Raw genomic sequence first — 24,067 nt, 5'->3', positions numbered from 1 at the left:
GTGGCCTGACGATCTATTCCGCTGCCTGCCAACATGGGGATTGCCAGCTCGAATCCCCGTGTTACCTCCAGCTTGGTCAGGCACCCCTACAGACACAATTAGCCATGTCTGCGAGGTGGGAAGCAGTATGTGGGTATGTGTTCTGGTCACTGCACTAGCCCCTCCTCTGGTAGGCGGGGAGGGGGAACTTGGGGTGTTGACTTCAGTGACAGTGACTTCAGGAGAATTGTGACTGGAGACCAGCTGGTGTATACAATGACCTGACCTACATGCCCACTGCTGACGCTCACAAACTGGCATTTTCTCATCCAGTTGTCTGTGTCTACGAGAGGCCTAAAGACTGGTGCCCTCCTCTCTATGATCCAGTGCTGTTTCATATGTATGGTGTAGGGCTCTCATTCTACAGGGGACTGATTAATGATGACTTCTCAGGCCCAGCCTCTTCCACTGCCTTTTCTCTGGGTTCCTTTATCCTGGTTTTGACTGGTGTTAAGCAGAGGTCCCATCAGCCATTGCCACTGTTACTTGAGGAATGTGTGGCTCTTGAAACACCAGAACTGCCTCCAGAGAGCAACCTTTATCTCATAATCACCAACAAGGGGTGTCTTGTGGACAGTAAGGTGACTCATTCTAAGTCTGAGCCAAGACAAAGCCCATCAGAGCTTTGGCTATCTCTTCAAGCTTTTAAGTTTGCTGAAGTGGTTTTCCTCTTCTCCAACAGTGTGATCCTCCCACGCGCTACATCCCCCTGGTGAAACTCCTCACTGTCAGGTGAAAAGGAGTGGCTGGCGACTCCACATGTATCGCAGGAGGCACGTGGTAGTCTGCAGCCCTCCCCGGATTGGCATAGGGGGTGGAGCAACGACTGAGACGGCTTGGAAATAGGGTAATTGGCCAAGTATAATTGGGGAGAAAAAGCCAAAAACAAAAAAAACAAACAACACCCCCCCCCAAAAAAAACAAACAATAATAATATGTCGTGTTAGCTACTCAGCTGAAAATGTGCAGTCAACACTAGGCCTACTTCCAATTACAAACCTAAGGCAATCCGGCATCATTCTGTTCACAACAAAGTAACACAGCAGTTGTGTATCTGAAACTGTGTCCTTGCTGTTTTAGTAAAGTCAGCTTTAATTCTGACGGAGCTTTTAGTACAAGTCTTATCTGGTTTGATTATTAAAGCCCAATGGACAATTTTACTTCCTTACATGCAGCTAGTATTGTTATGTTGAAACTTTATATACTTAAGCAACTGATAGTGGCAGACAGAATCCATGTCTCTGCAAGGAATGCATGAAATTTATATCCTCTTCGACTATCTCTATCTCCTCCTTCTCTGGCCACTCACTGGATTTTAGCCATTGTGATATCCAGCATCTCTACCTCCAACTTGTTTGAATAAACTCTGGGACAAAGTATTATCACAGTCACAATGTTGACATGGTTGATTTTTTTCTTTTGTTATCCTTTCTCGACTAATCTGTTTCAGGGCCCAGTGTGTAGCGTCGTGGAAACATAAGATTAACCTGGATCATTTTAAACTCTCCGTTCCTTTCAATGTTCTATGTACAGTTTTATTTTTTGTTAATATCAATCTTAATTTCTCACCACACTTGTAATATAATGTGTGTTTCTTTGTTTGAGTGATTCCACTAGCCTTAGATCTTTGGAAGGTGTTGCTTTTCTCTCCTGCTGCAATCTTCCTTTTACTTTACTCTCTTGCTGATGTTGTCATTTATATACCCTTCTTCATCAGGGTCCTTTGTTTCGTTTCATTTGCCCTACCCTGTTCTTGAATGATAATGCGCTTTGGAAATACACATCAGTCAGTCGACTGAACGTCATGTGATCCTTATACTGATAATACATTTAAAAAATGCAGTGAAAATTAAAATAGTGAAAAGATTCCAACAACTGTCATAACCCACCTTGTTAAATTGTTCAGTATTTCTGAATGTACTTTGTTAATAGAGCTGAAACTTATTCTAATTATGATTTCATTTCTATGGTGATTTTAGCCCTACATTTAACAATAATAATAATAATAATAATAAATATAACTGAACGACATCAAGAGATTAGACACCAAGACAAGAGAGATGCTGACCATGGAGAAGATGCACCACCCAAAAGTAGATGTCAGCAGGCTGTACCTACCAAAAGCGTCAGGAGGACGAGGCCTTGTCCAACTTGAACTGACCTTCAAGACTACCACTATCAGGCTAGATGCATACCTGACAAAAACAGATGACCCACTCCTCCGAATAGTAAAACATCAGATCTACCCCATCAATAAAGAACCCGCACAATTCAAGAAAGAGCTTGATGTCCCAGAAACTCCACCAACAGAAAATGCGGCAACTACCATCTACACCAAACGAATGAAGCAGGAGGCAAAACACCATGGCCAGCAGCAACTGCAAAAAACCCGGGAGGACAAAGCAATGCACAGGAAAAGATGCAGATCCTATCACCATCGCATCATCAAAGATGGAACAGACCCAAAATGCAGAATCTGTGGAATGTATGAAGTACCTTTCAACCACATTGTCTCAGGCTGCCTGGAACTGGCAAAGACCGAGTACATATATATACAGGCACAACAAGGCAGCAGCATACCTGCACTGGAAGATCTGCAGGAGTTACAAGATCAACACGACTGAGAAGTGGTACAAAGATCAGCCAAAAACGGTCACTGAGAACAATGATGTCACCATCCTCTGGGACATATCCATCCACACTGACAGAGAGATAAAAGCCAACAAGCCCGACATCGTTATCAAGGACAGGAAGGAAAAGAGGTGCATGCTCATCGACATGGCAATACCATCCGAAAAAAACACCTCAGTGAAAGTCACAGAGAAGCTGACCAAGTACAAAGACCTAGAGATTGAAATCAACAGGATGTGGGTTATGAAGACCGGACAACACCAGTGGTTATCGGAGTTCTAGGACTCATGAGGAAGGGAATGGAAAAGTTCACGAACCGTATCCCAGGCAACATCAACATCTGTGCAGTCCAGAAGCTCGCCCTACTCGGAACAGCCCACATATTACAACGAGTACTCTCAATCAAATGACATCTGCCCTATAGTGCCTCAGGTCCATAGTTTGGACCTGGCTCTACAGGATGTAAAACAAGAAACACGAAAGAAATAATAATAATAATAATAATAATAATAATAATAATAAATGTTATTTGCGTAGCACTTTTTTTGGGTTTTTTTTTTGCCCCCCCCCCTTTTTTCCCTCCCCAATTGTATCTGGCCAATTACCCACTCTTCTGAGCCATCCCGGTCGCTGTTTCACCCCCTCTACCAATCCGGGAAGGGCTGCAGACTACCTCATGCCTCCTCCAATACATGTGGAGTCACCAGCCATTTATTTTCACCTGACAGTGAGGAGTTTCACCAGGGGGACGTAACGCATGGGAGGATCACGCTAGTCCCCTCAGACCCCAGTTCCCCCCCCCCCCGAACAGGCACCCCGACTGAGCAGAGGAGGCGCTAGTGCCATGACCAGCACACGTACCCACATCCACCCGCAGACACAGGCCAATTGTTTCTGTAGGGACACCCGACCAAGCCGGAGGCAACACGGGGATTTGAACCGGAGATCCCTGTGTTTGGTAGGCAACGGAATAGACTGGCCCCCCACCTGGATGCCGTGTAGCGCATTTCAAGGTACACAAACACTTTACATAAGATAAAACATAAAAGCAACACATCAAAAATATAAAACACACAACATTAATCACACATTAAAAGCAATTCTGAAAAGGTGAATTGTTGGTTAATGATGTGAACGTGGACAGATTGGTGCAGTCTCTGATGTGTTTGGGGAGGGAGTTCCAGAGGGAGGGGGCAGCTATGGAGAAGGCTCTTTCACCCCAGGTCCGGTGCTTGGTCCTGTGTGGTGGAGACAGGAGGTTGGCATCGGAGGAGTGAAGGATGTGGGAAGGAGTATGGTAAAGGAGCAGGTCGATGAGGTACAAGGGGGCCTGGTTATGGAGGGCTTTGTGAGTGAGAAGAAAGACTTTGAATTGGATCTGTTGTGGGACAGGGCGCCAGTTGAGGTTCTGGAGGACAGGAGTGATGTGGTGACTAGAGCGGGAGTGGGTGAGCAGGCAAGCAGCAGCATTCTGAATGTACTGGAGTTTGTTTAGGACTTTGGGTGGTGAGCCATAGAGAATGCTGTTGCAGTGGTCAATTCTGGATGTGATGAAGGCATAGATTAAAGTTTCAGCAGCAGAGAAAGAGAGTGATGGGGGAAGACAAACTATGTTTCTAGGTGGAAAAGCACAGTTCTAGTGATTTGACTGACATGTTGTTCAAAGGAGGTTGCTGTTGAAAATGATTCTGAGGTTGTGGATGTGTGGGGAGGGAGACAGAGTGGAGTTATCGATGATGAGGCAGAAGCAGTGAGTGGTTTTGGTAAGTGGTTCATCAGATTTTTCACAATTTAGTGTGAGGAAGTTAACTTGCATCCATGATTTAATTTCAGTGAGGCAGTTGGTCAGAGTGGAGTAAGTTATAGTGGTGATGGATTTAGTGGCGATGTAGAGCTGGACATCATCAGCATAGCAGTAGAAGTGGAGATTGTGATGACGTATGATGTCACCAAGGGGGATCTTGTAAAGGATGAACAGGAGAGGACCAAGCACTGAACCCTGGGTGACACCTTGGGACAGAGGAGTGGTGAAGGAGGTGCAGTTGTTTGAGCCCAGTTCTTTTACACCAAATCTAAATTTCCACAATTCTCAAGACTACATTTTACTGACAAATATTATATCATGTTATGCCCAAAATAACAATATGGACCCTCTCACCTTTGCCATGCATGTGTTTACTGTAGTCTATGCAAAGGAAAGATACCCAACAGCCTTTCCAACAGCCTTCTCTTTTTGCTGGTGTACCTCAAGTCCTAAGGACACAGAGATGCAGGAGGAGCTGCAGATGTCGACGGGGGACACGAGGCTTTGCCTGGCTTGCTGCTGTTTGTACATGCAGGGCCGGCAGCTCACCTGCCACGAGTCTGCAGATAAACTGATTCAACTGCTGCTGGACAACGAGTTCCTCTTGGGGCCACACATCAACTTGTACAACATGTGAGATATTTGATTGATTGCCATGTGGCAACCATGCAGAAGTCAGTCTTAAAGGAGAGAGAAGAGGAAATGTGGTCCACCTTTGAATAGATTTCGACACTCCCCTCACTTATTCCTCATTCTGCACTTCCCTTGCCAACTCAATTTTTACATTTTGTTGAAAATGTGTCGAAAAAATGTGCCTGAGGTCTTCCTGCGTGATCACATAGTTATTGAAAGATAAAACACAATCTAATACCATAGAGCACAGTAGACCAGAATACAATAAAATGCAGTACAATAATATACAGTTGACACCAGGATTGTTTCTTAATTTTTATGTAATTTATGTATGTAATTTATATAATTGCTTGCATTCTATATTGGTTTTTCATCCATTTTATTGTTACAAAAAAAGCAGACTGGTGTTTTCCTTGATAATCTGATGTCAACCAGTGTACATTCATAAATGTGCTCTCTATATGTTGTTTTTATAAGATAATGGCATTTGGTTGCTTGCTTATGACACAATAAAACTCTACTTTTCCAACTTTTCTTCTCAAAAATTTGAGCATTTCCTGCACAGCATAATGAGATCTTGTTTTAAATCACTATTCATGTGAAAACAATTTGAACTCTGGAACTTAATTAACAATCGAAGCGGCATGATTTCATATCCATTACCAATACTGACAATTGGAGAACTCACAAGACTTGGTAACCATGATTAATGACTGAGAGACATGTGATTTGTACGTTCTGCCATCTCAGTCAAAGTGAGAGAGAGGGAGAGAGAGAGGGAGAGGGAGAGAGAGGGGGGGGCGAGAGAGAGGGCAGCTGTACCACTGTCCAACTTCTAGCACTGTCCAACTGTCCTACGTCACCATTACTGACTCCTGACAGACAGGCCCAACTGAGGGATAAAAATATCTCCCAGGGCCTCGCACCCACCAACTCATTTTGGGGGGTGGGGGGAAACTGGTTAACTTGCTGAAAATCCAAGACAGGATTTCAAACTGGGGAAGGGATCTAGGGGACGTTTGAGAACATGACAGTTTAACTTGAATCACTGCCACGACATTGTCAACCGAACTGGCGAGAATATACCTCCCACAACAATTTAGTGTTTTTCTTCTTCCAAATCACAAACACCTTCTTACTCCTTTTTGTCTCCCTTGGTACAGCTCAAGAGGTGGATGTCTATTTTAGTGCCATGGGTGTGGAATGTGCAGTTGTTATCCTTGCAGGATACAGAGGGGGCACAGATTGGTCCGCAAGGTTCTCATCAACCCTACCCCATATTTAGTCTCTCTCTTTCCTCCTCTGACGCCCTTCTTCTCTCGTTCGGTTGGACTGACTGCCCGCTCCCCTGCTTCTCCGTCTTGGGATTACCACAACTATCATGGAGAACATTGAGATATTTGACTCACCTGGAAAGGGGAGGGGTCTGAAGGCCACAAAGGAGATGTGGGCCGGAGATGTGATTTTCTCCGAGCCCAGCTACGCCGCAGTTGTATTTGACAGGTACAGTGCCGTGTATTGTGCCTATGTCAATGTGTGTGTGTGTGTGTGTGTGTAGATCAGTTACTGCCTGCTAGCACCCTGGTATCCCCAACCCCCCAAAATATATCGATAAAAAAGGAAGCACAGCACACTACATAAACTATTCTCAGTATAAGGGGAGAAAGCATGATGGACCTACTTGATTCTTCATATTCAGAGGAACATACTTCGCAGTTGGATAACGACACTCGAATGTTATTGTACTTTCATGGTATGGAAGGAATTTTTGAAAATGTGTAACTTAGCAGATGTTCTAAATGAAATGAGGTTCCAAAGCCAGTGCGCGCGCGCGCGCGCACACACACACACACACACACACACACACACACAGGGATACACTTACAATATTGTTATTTACAATATGCAAATCAAGATCTGGTATTATATGTTGAGAGGAAGTGCACGCAGCCCACACACACACCATGCATGTATATTTAATCATAACAGTAATTTCCTGATGTTGACGAGAGCAATGGCTCTTCCATGTGTGGACAGAGTGCCAGAGACTCATGTGTCTGTATGAACTGAGTCACTCAAGAGCAGTTACAGTGTATATATCACCTAAAAGGGTGTTCTGACTAGCGCATTGCCAAAGTACCCAATTACAATATTTCCAAAATAAAAGTTTTACAGTTACCAATGCCTTTACACATTCAAATGTTTTCCTCAGAGTAGCATAAATGTATTGGAACTGAAAAATCAAGTCGCTAGCCAGCTCCTTGGGTACCGCTAGAAGTACAACCAACAATACAGCTAGCCATGCTTTCTGGAGAAAGGTGGTTAGATCTGTGACTGCTTTGTTGAAACTACTTGTGCATATAGGGCACCATGTGTTTGAAATGGTAAACATCTTGAAACAAAGGATTTAGGATGAATAACCAGAACGAGTTACAAAAGGATGAGTTACCAGAACATCAAACGTGACCCATGCCCTATTTCTTACATCCTTTTCCATATTGTTTGCATCTGACACTCCCTTTCGGGGCCTATGAGACCGTTCAACATAGTCTAAGCGCAGAGCAGATTGGTAAATGTAACCCAAAAGTCCAATTTATTTTTCCATAGACAAAAAATTGAATGGATCTGGAGGTGCTCCAAGGGACTCGATATGATTTCACTTGAGGGGTCTATTAAAAAAAAAATGTTAGTTTGTTTCCCTTTTCTGACTTCTTCAGCTTTGCGGACAAAATCTGCCACAGCTGTTTCCGCAGACAGCAGAAGCTCCACCGGTGCGGCCAATGCAAGTTTGCCCATTACTGCGACCGTACCTGCCAGCGTGCCGGCTGGGCTGAACACAAAATGGAATGTAGTGCCATCAAGGCTCATGGAAAGGCACCCAATGAGACCGTCCGGTAAGCAGAGGCAGAGAGAAGGAGGTTAGGTTTACTGTTTTCTCTGTTGGAGGGGAAGGCCGTTGAGAAGTCAACAATCAACAATCATGGGAGTCCGGGTAGCGTAGTGGTCTAGTCCGTTGCCTACCAACACAGGGATCACTAGTTCGAATCCCCGTGTGACCTCTGGCTTGGTCAGGCATCCCTACAGACACAATTGGCCGTGTCTGCGGGTGAGAAGCCGGATGTGGGTATGTGTCCTAGTCGCTGCACCTGCGCCTCCTCTGGTCGGTCTGGGCGCCTGTTTGGGGGGAGGGGGAACTGGGGGGAATAGCGTGATCTTCCCATGTGCTATGTCCCCTGGTGAAACTCCTCACTGTCAGGTGAAAAGAAGCGGCTGGCAACTCCACATGTGGGAGAAGGCATGTGGTAGTCTGCAGCCCTCCCCGGATCAGCAGAGGGGGTGGAGCAGCAACCGGGACAGCTTGGAAGAGTGGGGTAATTGGCCATGTACAATTGGGGAGAAAGGGGGGAGGGTAATTTCAATATGGTGCTTTCATGCTTTTCATGATTGTCTATCATGATTTGAAGAATCAATGCAGAAATTGTGGTACCGCTGATGTTTCACTGTGTCCGGCCCACATCACCTGAACAAGACCCAACATTAAATTTCCAGAGCTGTCAGTGCTTATCAAAGCTGGCATATAATGTACCTATTTCATGCACTTTATGCACCTGCACTTGGGATTTCTGCTTAGACCTGACATGCCAAATCTGGGATAGTGGTGCTACGACTGCACAGAGTCATTGGTCGACTAAAGCCACTTTTTCCCATCCATCATTTAGGCCAATTAAATTATCTTAAGCTAACACACCTCTGTCCAAATTGACATTGGAAGTCATGTGTCATGTGTCTTGTTGCTTGTGTCTAGGTTGGTAGCCCGCGTCATGTGGCGTCTCGATAAGGATGGAAGCGTGGTGTCTGACATGCAGCTGACTACAATTGATGAGCTGGAGGACCACATTGGTGACATGGCCGAAGATGAACTCAAAGAGCTGAAAGTGGACGTCCACAATTTCTTGGACTACTGGCCTCGAAATAGCAAGCAGCACGTAGTCGATGACATCTCACACATTTTCGGAGTGGTGTGTTCCCTGTGTCATCTCCTGTGTTTCCCGTCCAACTTTTTTGTTTCCTCAGTATATTAGCAGTCTGCTAATATATTAGCAGTCTGCACTAATCACACTTCTCTATGGGAGAAATGCATGCTGGTGAAGTTTGAAGAAAAAACAAAACAAAAACAGAAACATAATTTTCTCACAATACATGGCACTGCAGTGATTTCCAAAAGCAGATTCCCAGAATATTAAAGTTTTCCCTCCAGTTTTGTTGTTGTTGTCTGTTTTAAATTGAACTCAGCCTTTTCCCTCCTCTCCTCTGTTCTCCTCAGATCAATTGCAATGGCTTTACTGTGAGCGACCAGAGGGGTCTGCAGGCAGTAGGTGTGGGTATATTCCCTAACCTGTGTCTAGTCAACCATGACTGCTGGCCTAACTGCACGGTCATCCTCAACCATGGCAAGTGAGTAACACATCATTAATTTATGAGATCACAAGACACTGCTATCAGATAATTACATTTAAGATAGTTTGGTATTTGTGAATTCATATGGCTCGGGCCACAACTGTTGATTTAAACATCTTCAGATATACATTGTTTTTCCCTATCGGTGCGCTTGTGTGCTTATGTGCGGTATACAATGTGTGTATATATACAGTGAGAATTTGAATGTGTGTTAGGTGTAAACAGGCTGTTTGGTGTAAACTGCTTCCTGTTTTTTTTTCAGTCAATCTGCTGAGAATACTTTGTTTCACTCCCAACGGAGGTGCGTCACCTCACTTCAACCCCTTTCAAGCATCAACAACAGTAGCATCACTTAGACCACAGAAAATAGTGCCTCATAAAACACTTTAGTGGTCATCACCACACTGTAACCTCACCATCTTTCCTTCTCTTCCATCCCTAAAGCAAGCAAAACAGAGTTGAAGGCAGTGTTGTGTAGTGTGAAGGTTTGACACGGTGCACAGTTTAGAAGGGTGGCATGCACCAGAATATGCTAACCTCTTCCTGATTCAGCATCACACTTGTGGCTTACTATTTACATCATTCTCCATATACAAGTATGTGTGCCTGCGTCCATCTCATTCCTCAACAAGCCCACTCTCTAGAGTAGTCTACTGGTTTGTCACTCTGTCTGTTTTTTGAGCCTGTTCTCGTCCCATGGGGTCATACATACACGCTGTTGACAAAGCGTCCAAATACTACACCAATTATGGAAAGCTGAAGGGATCTGGCATATGAAAAGGTACCCTTCTGTGTCTGGATGAGACACAGCAGATTAACTACTATCTAACCTTAGCCCTAACCTTAAGTACCACCTAACCATATACCTAACCTTAACACCCGCCTAACCTGTATGCAATTACTGTTCAAAAGTAATAGTGTAAGTTTGACATTGGAGTCTATGGAGCACCTGCCACATCTTTGCACAGACACCAAAGGGTATCCTGCCTTCCTTGTCAATATAGTGGCGCTTTGTGGTGTCAATAAATGACGCCGTGGGATGAGAATGTATTGGTTTTCCTATCTACCTGTATCTAACTGGCGATCTGTCTGTGTTGCTTTATCTTATCCACAAACTGCTGTTAAAAGCTTTTTTTCCCACCCAGTTGTTGTCGCACCTTCCACACTCTGAAAAAACAACACCTGTGTGAATTGGGGCATAGCACATTAGAAGTTAACATTCAAAAGTCTTTGCAGTAATCGTGAGGAATATTTGTGAACATGACATTAGGTGTCCCCAAAACTCAGTTCTTTGTTGTCATGTAAGCAACTTTACATGTGAACTGCTAAGATATAGAGGCCTCTGCTCCCTTTGCCCTTTTCCGTCATATGATCTGATTGAACTGAAAGCAGTGTTAGGGAACTGCTGTCCACAAGTCAGTTCAGTCACACAAGCCAAAATAAAGGAAAAGATGCAAAACTGTGGAAAAAACAAACAACTTAAGATAATCAGCATGGATGTGTGTGCATTTTTTAAACCCATTAATCCATCTGTCTTCCTCCTCTCAGGATTGAGCTGCGTGCCTTGGGTAAGATAGCAGAGGGAGAAGAGCTGACAATAGCCTATGTGGACTTTTTGAATTTGTCAGAGGAAAGACAAAGGCTGCTGAAGACACAATACTTCTTTGACTGCACATGTGAGCACTGCAAGCATCGCATTAAAGATGACATAAAGCTGGCCGGGAGGGAAGAAGGAGGAGTCAAGGTTTCAGCTTTTTTTTTCCTTGTGTGCGTGCATGTGTGCGTGTGCGTGTGTGTGTGTGTGCGTGTCTATATTCTAACTATTTTACATTTCAGACAACACAGCAAATGGACCACACCAGTGCCAAAAGGTTCAGAGCTAGCTAGGGTGATATGGACAGAGGGGAAAGCTGGGAGGGGTGGGGGCAGTTACTATTTAAAGCAAAGATAACTCCCATCGGGCTCACCTTCCAAAATCATGTGTATGTCTAAACTGATCTGTGAGTATGAGACAGACAGACTGACAGAGACAAGACAGAAATGATTAAAACACGTGGCTATTTCAGGAGCATAACTTAATTGCATCATGATATCCCAAGAATCACATTTCACACTTCACATCAACCTGTACAGTTCTCAACATAAAACAACTCATTCGCAGGCTGTCTATCAGTGCCAGCCCAGTGTGTTGATAGCATAGCATCAAAAGACATGGATTGACATTACTAGAAAAGAGGGTCCTGGGTTTGAACCCCGGGGTTGTCCAACCCTGGGAGTCATCCCAGGTCATCCTCTGTGTGGAGTTTGCTCTCCCCGTGTTTGCGGTGGGTTTCCCCCGGGTGCCCTGGTTTCCTCCCACCATCAAACAGACATGCATGTTAGGGTTTATACTCCTCTCTGTACCCTGAGCATGGCATGGCAAGACGAACTGGAGTTGGTCCCCGGGTGCTGCACGGCGGCTGCCCACTGCTCCTAGCTACACAGCTAGGATGGGTTAAATGTAGAGTGATTTCCCTATGGGGATCAATGAAGTATCTCAAAATAAAAAAAAATAAAAATTACTTCTCTTCACGAGGCAATGCAGACGCCAACAAAATGATCAGCTGATGGCTGTGTGTATGTGTGTCTGTGTAGAGGGGTTATCTGCAGTATCTAGAGTTATAAATAGCATGAGCCAGGAGTTATCAGCCATGTTTAAAGGTTCAATAATGGAAGACATAGTGGAGCCATGCCTTGTCTCATACCATTCAAAATAGAAAACCATGGTAGAAAGCAGCAGAGGCTTATCCCGCGGCACAAGAGGGCACCTTAAGAATCAACGCTGTTATTCCAAGTGGCACTTCAACGTGCCTGTTATGTGATGAAGAGTGCGAATAGGTTATCTGGTGAGAGCCATGCAAACATCAGCAAAATGTGCGGGCAAAATTATCCCGTTAATATAAAGCGCTGTTTTAAATTTAAGTTTTATTTCTTAATTAATTTTCTTTCAGTTCCTCTGGTTAGCCCCATTGATTCAGCCTTATGAATGGACAAAGTCTGGGGTGTCTGTGATCACTAGTGGACCAAGCCATGTATTTGTTGTTGAATTCTCAGATTTTCCCTACGCTTGGAGAGATGAAGAGCTATACGCCCAACAAATATCTAGAATAGTCTTGAGACTGGTCACTTTTAGGCAAGACCAATGTCTGCTTCCACTACTGGAATTTTTCAGTGGGTGGTCAGCCAACCCAACCCTTGATGCTGTGACCCATCATTAAATCATGAATTCTTACCCTGACAACCTCCATCACTACCACCACTCACCCGACCATTTCTAACACTCAGCCGCCTGAGGAGCAAGTAAAGGAGGCAACAGATTACTGCCATCAATTGCTGGAAAAGATGGACAAGTCTCGTTTAAATGGTGACTACCATGAGGTAATGTATCATCTGAAATCCATATTAATATACCCAATTACCCCAAAATAACTTGTCACAACAGAAAGATAAAAAAAATTAAAAACACAATTTGCTGACAATTGAATGTAATATGTTTTCTTGTCTGTTAGTTCTCCATCCCACCATCCATTGATTTATAATCCTCGTCCTGTCTCAGGTGGTTAAGATTTGCAGAGACTGCATAGAGAAGACAGAGCCAGTTTTGGCTGACACGCACATCTACCTACTCAAGATGTGGAGTACATTAAGCGAGGTACAGGCTTACCTGCAATTCTTTGAAGAGGCTGCAGAATATGCACGCAAAATGGTGGACGGATACATGTGAGTAAACCAACATCAAATTCAGAGCTAAGCAGTGTAAATGGAAGCACTAATGAGCGTGTGCTATTCATGCTCAACATGCTGGCACATTTAAGTTATTCAAACAGTGACATCAAGCTTTTGTTAGAATACCCCCCATTTTCTAAAAATATACTTTCACCAACAGCAAACTGTACCATCCAAACAACGCCGCCTTGGGCATGGCTACCATGCGAGCAGGGGTGACCCACTGGCAGGCTGGTCTGATAGAGGTTGGCCACGGGATGATCTGTAAGGCCTACGCCATTCTCATGGTTACCCATGGCCCTCTGCATCCCATCACAAAGGATCTGGAGGTAAAGATTTGGGATGTCATTTAAGATTAAAATGAATGGAAATAATGCCCGCGGTCTGGTCCACCGCAGAATGGCACTATGTAAACAAGTAGTTTAACCACCAAATCACTGACTTCCTTGTACATTATATTAATGAGCGTGCAAGAACTTTCTTTTGCATCTCACTGGACATCCTTTCCCCACAGGCCATGCGAATGCAGACCGAGATGGAGTTCAGGATGTTTAAGCAGAATGAGTATGTTTACCATACTATGAGAGAGGCAGCGCTAAAGAACAAACCGATGAGCATGATGCATGAACCCACATCTATGGAAGAGGGAATCAAGAACCTCTTTCATCGGAGGAAGTGATTATTGAACCAGTCAGCAGGGGAGAATCTCCAACTGTGTAGCTTCAGTTAACTTTGCCCCCCCCAAAGGAAAAAAAATATAATAAAAAAAAAATTAACTTCCAACCTGGGAATTTCCTGCACTGCAAGCTTTTCTAGGGTGCTTGAAAGATGGTACAAAGTTCACGTCTTTCAACAACGATTTCTGAGCGTGCTTCAGGACCAATATTCACACAAGTTTAACTGTCAGATAATGAAGGATAACCCCCCCCCCCCAAAAAAAGACATCTGCCTTTCATTAAGATTTTATTAGTCAAGTTAGTGCAGGATGTTCATATGCGTTTGCTCGTCCTCTTGTAAACAATGCCACCCAGAGTCATCGTCTGAAATGAAACACAACCATAAGGGAAGAACTTAAGACATAGGATTACAAGTGCACTTGTTGCTATACTCACATTGACAATAGTGTTCCCATCCACCATTTCTGTGACAGACTCAATTCCCTTCAGAGAGACCTTCAACTTGTTGCCATCACGCATTACCACAGTCTTGAGGGAGACAAGGTAGTTTAGAGACAGAAGAAACCAATGGTTTGTTTGACTTGGTCAATATACAGCTCAGTTCTTGTCATTTCATGCCAGCTTTGTCCAAATGCCATGTATAAAGATAGCTGCACAGCTGAAGTTGTAATCGGACACAAAAATGCTTCCGCAAGCCATTTTACAGATTTGTGTCACAATAGTGGAAAAGCAACCTTGTGTGGTCCAACAATGGATAAAGTCACCTCAATGGAGGCTTGACCTTGTTGAAAAGTTTAGAAAAAGTGACACGGTCACATCTGCTCACCTTGATCTTCTCACCAGTAACAGTCTCCAGCTCAGCTTCCTGTCCAATAGTGAACGAGTTGGTAAGAACCTTTGGACCTGTTGTCACAGTCACTTTGAAGTCATCACCAGTCTCCTCAATTTCTGAAGTGCTCTTAATGTCTTTGCCCTTCTGGATGAGTTCATCAGAGAGACCTAGATAAAAAAAAAAAAGAGAAGAAAAGATTCAGCTGACTTGCAGATCTAGTTGGTGATTGACATTGCAGAGGGGTTGTAGCAGTCTGGATATAAAATCACTACCACGATTATGGCCGTTTAGCCTAAAAAAACCCCAACCGACTGTCAAACCAGCTCAAAACAAATCCAATAAAAACAAAAAGACACTAAAGTGAGTGCTATATGTGGTCAGCCGAAATTAAACTTGAGTTTTAAGATTTGACCGGACTGGTTTTGCACCAGTCCATGATGCATTTTTATTAGTTTTGAGCACAGCAAGCAGAACTTCACCCCAGCTGGAGAGGCATCCAGAAAGATTAGAAAACCAGATTACAGAACAAATCTTGCAAGCAACACTGATGAACTGTATCTCAAGAGCTTACCGATGGCCTTCATGAAAGGCTCAAAGTTCTCCTGAGACTCCAGCTGGTACTTTCCAGAAAAAGACATGGTGAAGGCAGAGAAGCACAGTGTAAGCCTCTTGTTTTATACTCCCATTATCCAATAACCACAATCATTAACCACAGGTGTTTCACATTAAAACAGCTCCGGCCCATTTCTACTCGCAGAGCTCAAAGTATCGGCCGCAAAGATAAGACGAGGACAGTGCCTGAGTCATGAAGATAATATAGGTAGAGTATCTTTATCTCAAAAAGGAGGAGAAAAGAAAAAGTGGAGCCTTAACAGAATTGTGACGTGTTAATGTCCTGGCATTAAACAGGTACACATGATCTGCTATATTGTTTTAATTGTGAATCATTTCGTTATGTCACTACTCTGTAAAATTAGGCCAAACGATAATGACCTCTGTGATTTGTCACAAAACAAATAATTAGAAACATTAATTAATTAAAAGACAGTGGCATATTTTAATGAAAGTGATGATTCATGCTTTGATTCTCTCTTTAAATAATCCAATCCTCACTTCACCAACACGAGACCCTCACTCCTCAGTGGGGTCTTAATTGATCAATTTGACCATTGTGAATTTTGTCCTAAAACTTCATACCAGGCTCAGAGGGTAAATAAACTCTTCCATAAAATCAATAAATAAATAAAAATTGGTTGAAATGTGTTTAGGCGTATTTAACCTCTCCACTACATCTCTAATCCTACAAGCAATACTGCTGACTGGGTATGAAATCACTGTCACACTTGTTTGTTCCTTAACTTCGGTTTACTGCCTTCTCTCTCCCTTCCTCCATCCTCCTTCTCCTTCCTTTCTTCCTTCCTTTCCTCCTCCCTTCTACCCTTAGCCGTGCCCTCTTGACTTCTTTTTTCCCCCACTCCTTTCCTTCCCTTCATACAAATTCTGATGCCTCCTTTTGCCCCTTGACAAAACTTTATAATATGTCTTATTTTGGATTAGTGGACAAGTAGTTGCACTACTTTCAGGAGTACTAACGTGTTGTTTGTAACAAGCGCATGGACGTCAGATATCCTTTTCTTAGTTTTGAGGAGCGTCTTCACATCCTTCTTACACCAATGGTAGAGCTCATCATACAGCATTACGGTTTTACGAATCAGCACAACCCAAAATCCACCTGCCAATATCTCTCTCTCTCTCTCTTATTTTGTATGAAAATTAAACCATCTTCATCTGAAATACTCAGCTGTATCTTTTGTACTGCACTCTGTTGTATTTGGACTATTTGTTCTGCACTGCACATCCATAAAGCTCATGAAGCATTTCAGTAAACATTCAACACAGGGACATGTTATTGATATTTTAAAAAAATTATCTAGTTTTACTTTGAGATAATCACGGTACATTAAGATTGACGTCTCTCTTTCCTTTATAAACATCTACTACAGCCAAATATGCAGCTAAAGACCATGGCTCGAAGGAGAATATTAGCGAATGCATGCTCATAGGCTACTGAGTGCTCTAAAAAAAATCAGATTTTAACTGTGGAACGAAAAGTGTGATTATGGTGGTCCTGTGCCACATATTTTACGGTATAATGACGTCACTCCGTAGGAAATTCAAATTGCACGGTGCTGACCATATTGCTGATGGTGCAATGTAAATTCAGGTTGGAATACAAGTAAAAAAAACAAAACAAGCGCAGTAGTACCCCCCCCCTCCCCCATTTTTCTCCCCAATTATATCCGGCCACTTTTTCCGAGCTGTCCCGGTCACTGACTCCACCCCCTCCGCGACCCGGGGAGGGCTGCGGACCACCACGATTTTGCGTCCTGTGATGGTTTATCTTGTACCGCCGCTAGGGGGCACTGCTAGACAACGAAACGTGTGTTCTACGTTAATACCGTACGAAGAACAAGACTCTGAGATGGTGGCTGAACGCTCATCGGGCTCAGTAAAACCCTTTTCTTAACATCACCCGCCGTCGTTCTTGAAATCTACTATGATACCACAAATGTCCCCCGCACCCGCCATGTTTCTGCCCTGCCCGGGAGAGCCGGCGATGCCTTTCGACACGTGGTGATAAACGCAACGGGGAGTGGCTTGGCCCGAAGCCCGCAAGAAAGCTACGCTACTTCGTTGCCTGGGAGCCAAGGGGCAGCGGATCTTCCATGCACTGCCCCGTACAGGTACAACTCACGAGACTGCTGTCGCCGCGTTACAAAAGCACCCCCCCCCCCCAAGAGGTAACGTTGTTGCGGCGCGGCATGCGTTCAGGAAGCGATTGCATGCGCCGCATGAGACCAGGGCACAGTATTGTAACGTGCATGGATAAGACCCTTCAGTCGAGCGGTTAGCGATGTCTCCTGGGGTGCGGGCGATACGGGTTCGCGTCCCGGCCGCGGCAGTTCCTGTGGTTGCGTTATCCCCCGAATTCGCTACAGTATGTAGCATCCTCGCGTGCTCTTGCTGTAGAATGTGACTCTGGAGATAAATCTGATGAGATGATCCTCGATCAATCGGCCGGAACACTTAAGTGATAACGTTAGGGAGAGGCTGTTACTGGAGCCAGACCTGATTTCAGAGAAAGCCACAATACTAGCGACACAGATGGACGCTGCTGTTGATCAGGCTAAAAATAAAAAAAAAGACTGCTGATGGCTTCGCTCCGGTGCAGGCTGCACAATTCACGCCACAAAAAACGAGAAACAAACAGCCCCTACTGCTGCCTGCTACCCCTTCTCCACGCAGATCGCGCTTCAGATGTGGCGCTGACAAGCATTCAGCTCACTCCATTCAGCGCCCCCCGCAGCCAATGTAAATCTTGCAGTAAAAGAGGCCATTTCCCCCCCTCGTGTATGCCGTTCAGCTCCTTCCGGTAATGTGCACGAGTTACAGTTAGCTGACGCGACCGCGCTCTACTTAGAGGACTCTGTCCGTGCCCCCAAAGAGACCGCTCTGTAATGTCGGTATCTCTACTCCCTTGGGAGGTGGCGAGTATTGGGCCAGATGCCCTACTTGCCTAAAGGAATGCGAAGCGGTGCGGTGGCCTCTCGCTTCCTGGCGTAGTGATCGCCGCGGGTCCGTCAGCGCCTTAGTCTAGGCCGCTCCTACGCAAGTGTGTCCGCAGGAGCGCCTTCTCGTGGTACCTCCCTTTTTCCTTTTTCTTTTTTGCAAAGTGCTGCGTGGGCGACCGGGTTCCCGGGGCGGTATAACCGAGTGGGTGGATTGGACTCGTTAGCCTTAGTTGGCAGCCAATCTAGGAGAAAGACAACTCTGACTTCAAACCCGGGTAGATTAAGCTCGCTAGCCTTTGCCAGGCAGCTCACCTAGGAGAAGGAAAACTGATTTAATACCTCCGCTGCCTTGCGGGTATGCTCGTGTAAACTACTGTAACCGGTTATCTTCTTGCCCGGTGCGGGATTCGATACGGGGTGTACTGCGCCACAAGGCGACATCACTAACCGCTCGGCTAAAGGGTCAGATCCGTTAGTTAGGTAGGGGCTAACGTGTCTTATTGGTAGTTTACAGTCGTCACCCTCCCCGGAAGCGCGCCCTCGCACTTTGTTATTCCCGCGCTCCGAAGAGACTTCTGAGGATCTGCACACTTCCGGATCCCACCGCTGCCACCAATGTAACCGGTTATTTTCTTGCCCGGTGCGGGATTCGATACGGGGTGTACTGCGCCACAAGGCGACATCGCTAACCGCTCGGCTAAAGGGTCAGACCCGTTAGTTAGGGACTAACCTGCCTTATTAGTAGTTTACACTACTAATAAGCCCCACTGGCCGATCGGCTAGAGGGTCGGACCCTTTAGCCGAGCGGTTAGTGATGTTGCCTTGTGGTGCAGTACACGCCGTATCGAATCCCGCACCGGGCGAGAAAATATCTCGGTTACACTCGTCCACGGCAAAGGCTTCGGGAGGAAACCCTTGAGGAAAATTCTGCATCCGTCTCCACTGCCAGTTGTCTCGCTTAGTCTTGGCACTAGTAGTAGTAGGTGGTCTCGGACGAGAGAGTGGGGTTGATGACGCGCAACCCCGCCTCACTTTAATCATCGCGCAAGTCATCAGTTATCCATCACAGGATGACTAGATGGTCCTCGTCGCTGCGACAGACGAATAACGTCTCTACTTCCACCGCCTCTGCAAAGGCGATACAGCTCGTTGTGGACACGGGCCGCTGCTGGTTCCGTACTGCCATACCACATTTACACTCGGTACTTCAGTACTAGCCCGTTGTCTGCACTTTCCACCAGGCTTGTGACTTGCACACGGGATTGCATTCCCGTGCTTGGATGCCCACGAGTAACTTGTACTTATCAAGTTACACCCGGACGCAACTTGATATGCACAACTTGAAACTTCTCACCCGTTTGCTGGCAGGTGGCAGATGGAAGTTGGTCGACCGTTCTGTGCATGTCGTTGACATTTATCCACGGTAAATCTTGCAGGCATTGACAATGGCGCCCGCCAGCAAACAGAAAACTGGTTATGACCGCTGCAGTAGAAACCGGAAGTCAGTGGACTACAGCTATGCACAGACCCGAGTGTGTCTGTAGGGACGCCCGACCAAGACGGAGGTAACAGGGGGATTCGAACCGGCGATCCCCGTGTTGGTAGGCAACGGAATAGACCGCTACTCTATCCGGACGCCCAGTAGTACCACTTTGACAGTGAGAATGTTAGCCAAGGTCAGCAAGAGTTAACTCCTTTATAATTGTTTGCGGCAAGCCAAGGCTTACATCATGGCCTGCAGCTATGGTGAAAATATGACAACTCAGATGACTCTCTAGGTTGGGGATAGGCTTTCACAGTGCTACATATGCTAAGCTTGCTAGTGCTAATCAGCTTTCACAGACAGACTTGGCCTTGTTATGATAAATGCAGGGATTCCTAATGGGCTTCTGTTTTGAGTGCTTGCATTTCAGCAAAATATCTTTATTCGGTATTTGTTGTTGTTGTTTTTGATCATGTTACTTAATTTGAACAAATTCATCCCAGTCAGCAAATGCAAGAGGTTTTTGGCCTATCATGGGACGGTTTAACCCTTGGAGTGACCCAAGATGTCGTTCAAAGGTGACTATAGCTCTTGATAACACAGATAACTGTTGCAACAAGGATATGTCAGGAAGGGAACATTGAAGAAGAAAAAAACTTCACCAAGTTTAAAGGTATTCACTACTGTCTTAGTTACGTAGCAGTGTTGCCCAAGATTATGCAAACCCGAGCAGCTGAATGGCGATAAAGACAGCCATCAGCTTTGCATGTTTAATGATAGTGATGGGATACACTCCACCGCTGCAACCTGATGTAATATAAACAGAACCGTTTATGAGGTTTGTAAAAACTTGCGGTGGTTTATAATTGTTTTATTGTTAATGTTGCGCAGGGTTGACAGCAATAAGACACACGGTACCAGCTGTTCTAGTTAGATATTTAGCTCAACAGGAAACGCTGTGTTGGATACAATCTCAAGTTTTATTCCAGCATGCGGATATCAAGATGATACACACCATTGTCAGTATTCATCACTATTTTATACATAAAAATATATTAACAAAGGCACTCTACACAAATGCACTCAGGGTCCCATTTGTGAGACAGCCAGGGGATAGAGCAAAGACAGCCCAGTGATAAAGGGGTGAATGGGAAGAACAAAGAAAATACAGCAGTTTGAACTAGGACTACAACTCCTATGCCATCCCTCAACCTGGTGAATCTCTCATGGACCCTGTTGTCGGAGGCAGCTCACTGGTGAATTCGATGAGGAGAAGTGTGGCCCGCAAGATGCAGGAGTCTGAGGATGATGTCGCCAGAGTCGTTGCTTTCATATTGACTGGTTTGTTCATCACCTTCCTCCTCAGCCACACAGGACTGGTCTGTGGTGCAGCCCTCTGATGAGATTTTGAAAAGCAGACATTATGAAAACTTGATGAAATGTACATATTTTCTCAGGTTCTCCAAAGTGTTCACCATAACGCAGTAACCTTGCAGGTCTCTGCGAGCCATCACAGAGGTATACACTCACATAACCTTTGCTAATTTGATATCAGCTTTTGTAATAGCCACAGACTACAAACTCAAGTAGTAAAAGCTGACATGCTTGTGAGACAATCGACGGATGTTTTTGCCAAAGGACCTTATATTACCAACTGCATGTTAAGCCTCAGTGGGAATCAACCCAAAACCTTAGCAGCAGTAGTGCCATGCCCTCAACTGTAATAAGCCATTCAGCACCACACATGAATATACAGACTGATGCATTTTGGGTGCAAGGATTTGAACCAGCATCCTCGTGCACCACAGAAGCATGTATTTATCCCTTTGAGTCAGATTCAAAAGTTGAATAAGCGTTTCCATCCTAGGAGAGTTCATGAATATACTGGGCTTGGAGATATCTTTACCTGCATTGCAGCAGAGCCCTGAGGCAGCACAGCGTCCTCCCTCAGATCCACAAGGTCTCCCTCCTGCCTGGCAGGGGGTGAGCAGGTAGTTCTCCTCTGCACAGTGGGAGCTCTCCGGAGAGCCCAGTAAGCAGCCCAGTCCCTCCCCACAGCAGATACTAGAGCCAAAGCAGCGGCCCCTGTCCCCGGGGCCACATGACATGCACTAGAAATAGAGAAATTACATTACTCTTGCTGTTATTCTGACTAATGCCCCCACCTTTTGATAAAACATTGAGTGGAAACAATGTCAACATCATCAACACATGATAACTCATTCTGAAGGTTTAATTACAGAACTTTTGTGAACCATTTCTGTTTTATGATTTTACAGCAAATAATGTCCCATCTCTTGTGTTGTGTGTGTTAATTGTTATATACAATGGTTGTTATATTCTGGCACACATTTGTGGGGCACCGCCATTGAACAGGCCCTACAGTCAACCTAATTCAGGTGCAACTATCAGTATCGAGGTTTAACTTTTTGAATAAGCCAATTAATGGAGTTCACATAAATTCAGATAAAAACTGTTTGGTTAAAAATTTGACTGTGCTGGAATAGAGCTGTGTTGGAGCATTTATTTTAGTGTGCGAGGGGGTCCGCGGTGGTGTAGCAGTCTAAGTATCGGCTTTGTGTCGATGCAGTTGCTCACTGGGGACCGGGGTTTGCGCCTCGGTCTCGTCAGATCCGACTATGGCTGGACTCGATGAAGCAGCAATAATTGGCAACACTGTCGACGGGGGGCGAAGTTGGCTTGTGTTCGTCACATGATTGCGTCTCTGTGTGTGTCGAAAAAAGCAGTGGCTTGGCCTGGATTCACCTTGTCACGGAAGTGACGAGGCATCTCCTTCGAGACTGCTGGCCGGAGAGATGCAGTTGGTGAACGCATGCAGTACGAGGGTGGGTGTTTGAATTAAAATAGGGAGCAATTGGCCACTAAATTGGGGGAAAAAGGGAAAAATCAGAAATAAATTATAAAAAAAGAAGAAATTTTAGTGTGTGAGTCCGATTTCTCTAATTTATTAAGATTTTACAGCACCCATCCTACTCTAACACCTCTTCCTTTGTGAGCATCCAAGTTTGTGGCCTTATCTGACTTTTTCAATCAAGAGTCTTTAGTCCTACATCAAAACACAAAATTGTCTGTGAAGTTGCTTGGATTTAGCCGAGAGTCAGTCATTAGTCAGTTACTAAGAGTCAGTGACGGAAATTAAAGAAATGTCCAAATTCATTTCTGAAGTCAACACCCCCTAATATTTTATGAAAATACTCACATAGGACCTCACCAAACGGGACAAATACCAGATGGCCTCAGCCTCATCACAGAGCAACTTGAAAAACCTACCTCCTGATAAGGGAGATTTAAACATGTGAATCACAAGAGCCGCTCACCTTACGCAATGGGGCGTCCATGATGGATCTTTTCCCCCCAATAGGGCAGTTGGAGATGTAGCAGGCTGAACACATGGACAGGAGAAAGAGCAGACACACGGAAACAGCAGCTCCAGTCATCTCTGTTGAAAGAATGACAGAATGAAACAGTAAGAAAAAAGGAGAAGGGGAACAACAATACAGATACTAACTTAAACAGATACCCACCAAACCAAAATGGACTTACTTGTTGCTGATGATTTGATGTGCAGAGGAGTTCCAAAGCGTTTCAGAGTGGTCCTAGGCACCTCTTCAGTTCTCTGTCCTTGGTGCTGCTGACACTCCTTATATACACTCCAGCTGTCTTCTGAGTGTGACACAGAAACCCAAAAGCCACTTAGGGAGTCTTAATGAGCTTCTTTAGCTCATTGTCACCTCCATTGATAAATGATGGCCTCTGCCCAGGGCAGGGCATGGTAGGTCAGAGGACTGGGCAGCTTCAGTGGACTCGTTTCATGGTTTCTTATTGAGAATCATTAGCAAAGGCCTTGCTGTCCGTGACCATGCATGTTACAATGAGAGAGGGTCAATGGAGAGTCAAGAAGGGGATGGAAGATGAAATCATTGGAAGTCCTCGTATGTGTAATGCGTCTTCAAACAGCGTCATGAGTCGACGTCCTGTCACTAAAGTAATTAGAAAATTAAAAGTTTCAGTTAATGACATTCCCACTTTATTAGGTGGTGTAGTGATGTTCTTTCGGGATCTCTTTAATCTGGCCAAGCTATTGGCCCAGTTTGATACCCAGTGTCACTGCATTTAACATATACAGCACAAAGTACAGACATACAATACGCC

The 24,067-nt window shown here is 44.8% G+C and overlaps 3 protein-coding genes and 1 pseudogene across 4 annotated transcripts; 2 read left to right on the top strand and 2 right to left on the bottom strand.

The window, feature by feature from the left end:
* Positions 1-104: 104 nt before the first annotated feature.
* LOC130111300 (uncharacterized) lies at positions 105-5,111 on the top strand (annotated as a pseudogene).
* A 1,287-nt stretch (positions 5,112-6,398) lies between these two features.
* Positions 6,399-14,108, top strand: smyd1b (SET and MYND domain containing 1b). 2 transcript variants are annotated; one of them, XM_056282001.1, is made up of 10 exons: positions 6,399-6,610; positions 7,825-8,001; positions 8,913-9,126; positions 9,432-9,562; positions 9,828-9,866; positions 11,114-11,309; positions 12,890-12,982; positions 13,161-13,324; positions 13,491-13,659; positions 13,845-14,108. In XM_056282001.1, the coding sequence occupies exons 1-10, from the start codon at positions 6,489-6,491 to the stop codon at positions 14,007-14,009; spliced, it is 1,470 nt and encodes a 489-aa protein (XP_056137976.1). In that variant the 5' UTR covers positions 6,399-6,488; the 3' UTR covers positions 14,010-14,108. The 2 variants fall into 2 exon arrangements, with proteins under 2 accessions (XP_056137976.1, XP_056137984.1); XM_056282009.1 differs by lacking the exon at positions 9,828-9,866.
* A 172-nt stretch (positions 14,109-14,280) lies between these two features.
* On the bottom strand, positions 14,281-16,043 carry LOC130114206 (fatty acid-binding protein, liver-type-like). Its single transcript, XM_056282018.1, has 4 exons — positions 15,411-16,043; positions 14,834-15,006; positions 14,443-14,535; positions 14,281-14,370 (listed from the first exon to the last, which is right to left on the bottom strand). The coding sequence occupies exons 1-4, from the start codon at positions 15,475-15,477 to the stop codon at positions 14,320-14,322; spliced, it is 384 nt and encodes a 127-aa protein (XP_056137993.1). The 5' UTR covers positions 15,478-16,043; the 3' UTR covers positions 14,281-14,319.
* Positions 16,044-21,144: 5,101 nt separating this feature from the next.
* Positions 21,145-23,352, bottom strand: LOC130116411 (isotocin-neurophysin IT 1-like). Its single transcript, XM_056284326.1, has 3 exons — positions 23,233-23,352; positions 21,801-22,005; positions 21,145-21,290 (listed from the first exon to the last, which is right to left on the bottom strand). The coding sequence occupies exons 1-3, from the start codon at positions 23,350-23,352 to the stop codon at positions 21,145-21,147; spliced, it is 471 nt and encodes a 156-aa protein (XP_056140301.1).
* Between the last annotated feature and the right edge of the window lie 715 nt (positions 23,353-24,067).

The sequence above is a fragment of the Lampris incognitus genome, chromosome 1, assembly GCF_029633865.1.
Source record: "Lampris incognitus isolate fLamInc1 chromosome 1, fLamInc1.hap2, whole genome shotgun sequence".
NCBI lineage: Eukaryota > Metazoa > Chordata > Actinopteri > Lampriformes > Lampridae > Lampris > Lampris incognitus.
This window is presented reverse-complemented; position numbering and strand designations above follow the sequence as displayed.

Excerpts from the sequence above, each read along its gene's own strand:
- smyd1b (XM_056282001.1), top strand. The coding sequence starts at position 6,489 with ATGGAGAACATTGAGATATTTGACTCACCTGGAAAGGGGAGGGGTCTG. Across the intron at positions 9,563-9,827 it reads GTCATCCTCAACCATGGCAA|TCAATCTGCTGAGAATACTT; the intron begins GTGAGTAACACA and ends TTTTTTTTTCAG. Across the intron at positions 11,310-12,889 it reads GGGAAGAAGGAGGAGTCAAG|CCGCCTGAGGAGCAAGTAAA; the intron begins GTTTCAGCTTTT and ends TCTAACACTCAG.
- LOC130114206 (XM_056282018.1), bottom strand. The coding sequence starts at position 15,477 with ATGTCTTTTTCTGGAAAGTACCAGCTGGAGTCTCAGGAGAACTTTGAG. Across the intron at positions 14,536-14,833 it reads TTACTGGTGAGAAGATCAAG|ACTGTGGTAATGCGTGATGG; the intron begins GTGAGCAGATGT and ends GTCTCCCTCAAG. Across the intron at positions 14,371-14,442 it reads ATGGGAACACTATTGTCAAT|ACGATGACTCTGGGTGGCAT; the intron begins GTGAGTATAGCA and ends GTTTCATTTCAG.
- LOC130116411 (XM_056284326.1), bottom strand. The coding sequence starts at position 23,352 with ATGACTGGAGCTGCTGTTTCCGTGTGTCTGCTCTTTCTCCTGTCCATG. Across the intron at positions 22,006-23,232 it reads TGGACGCCCCATTGCGTAAG|TGCATGTCATGTGGCCCCGG; the intron begins GTGAGCGGCTCT and ends CTCTATTTCTAG. Across the intron at positions 21,291-21,800 it reads AGGGCTCTGCTGCAATGCAG|AGGGCTGCACCACAGACCAG; the intron begins GTAAAGATATCT and ends AAATCTCATCAG.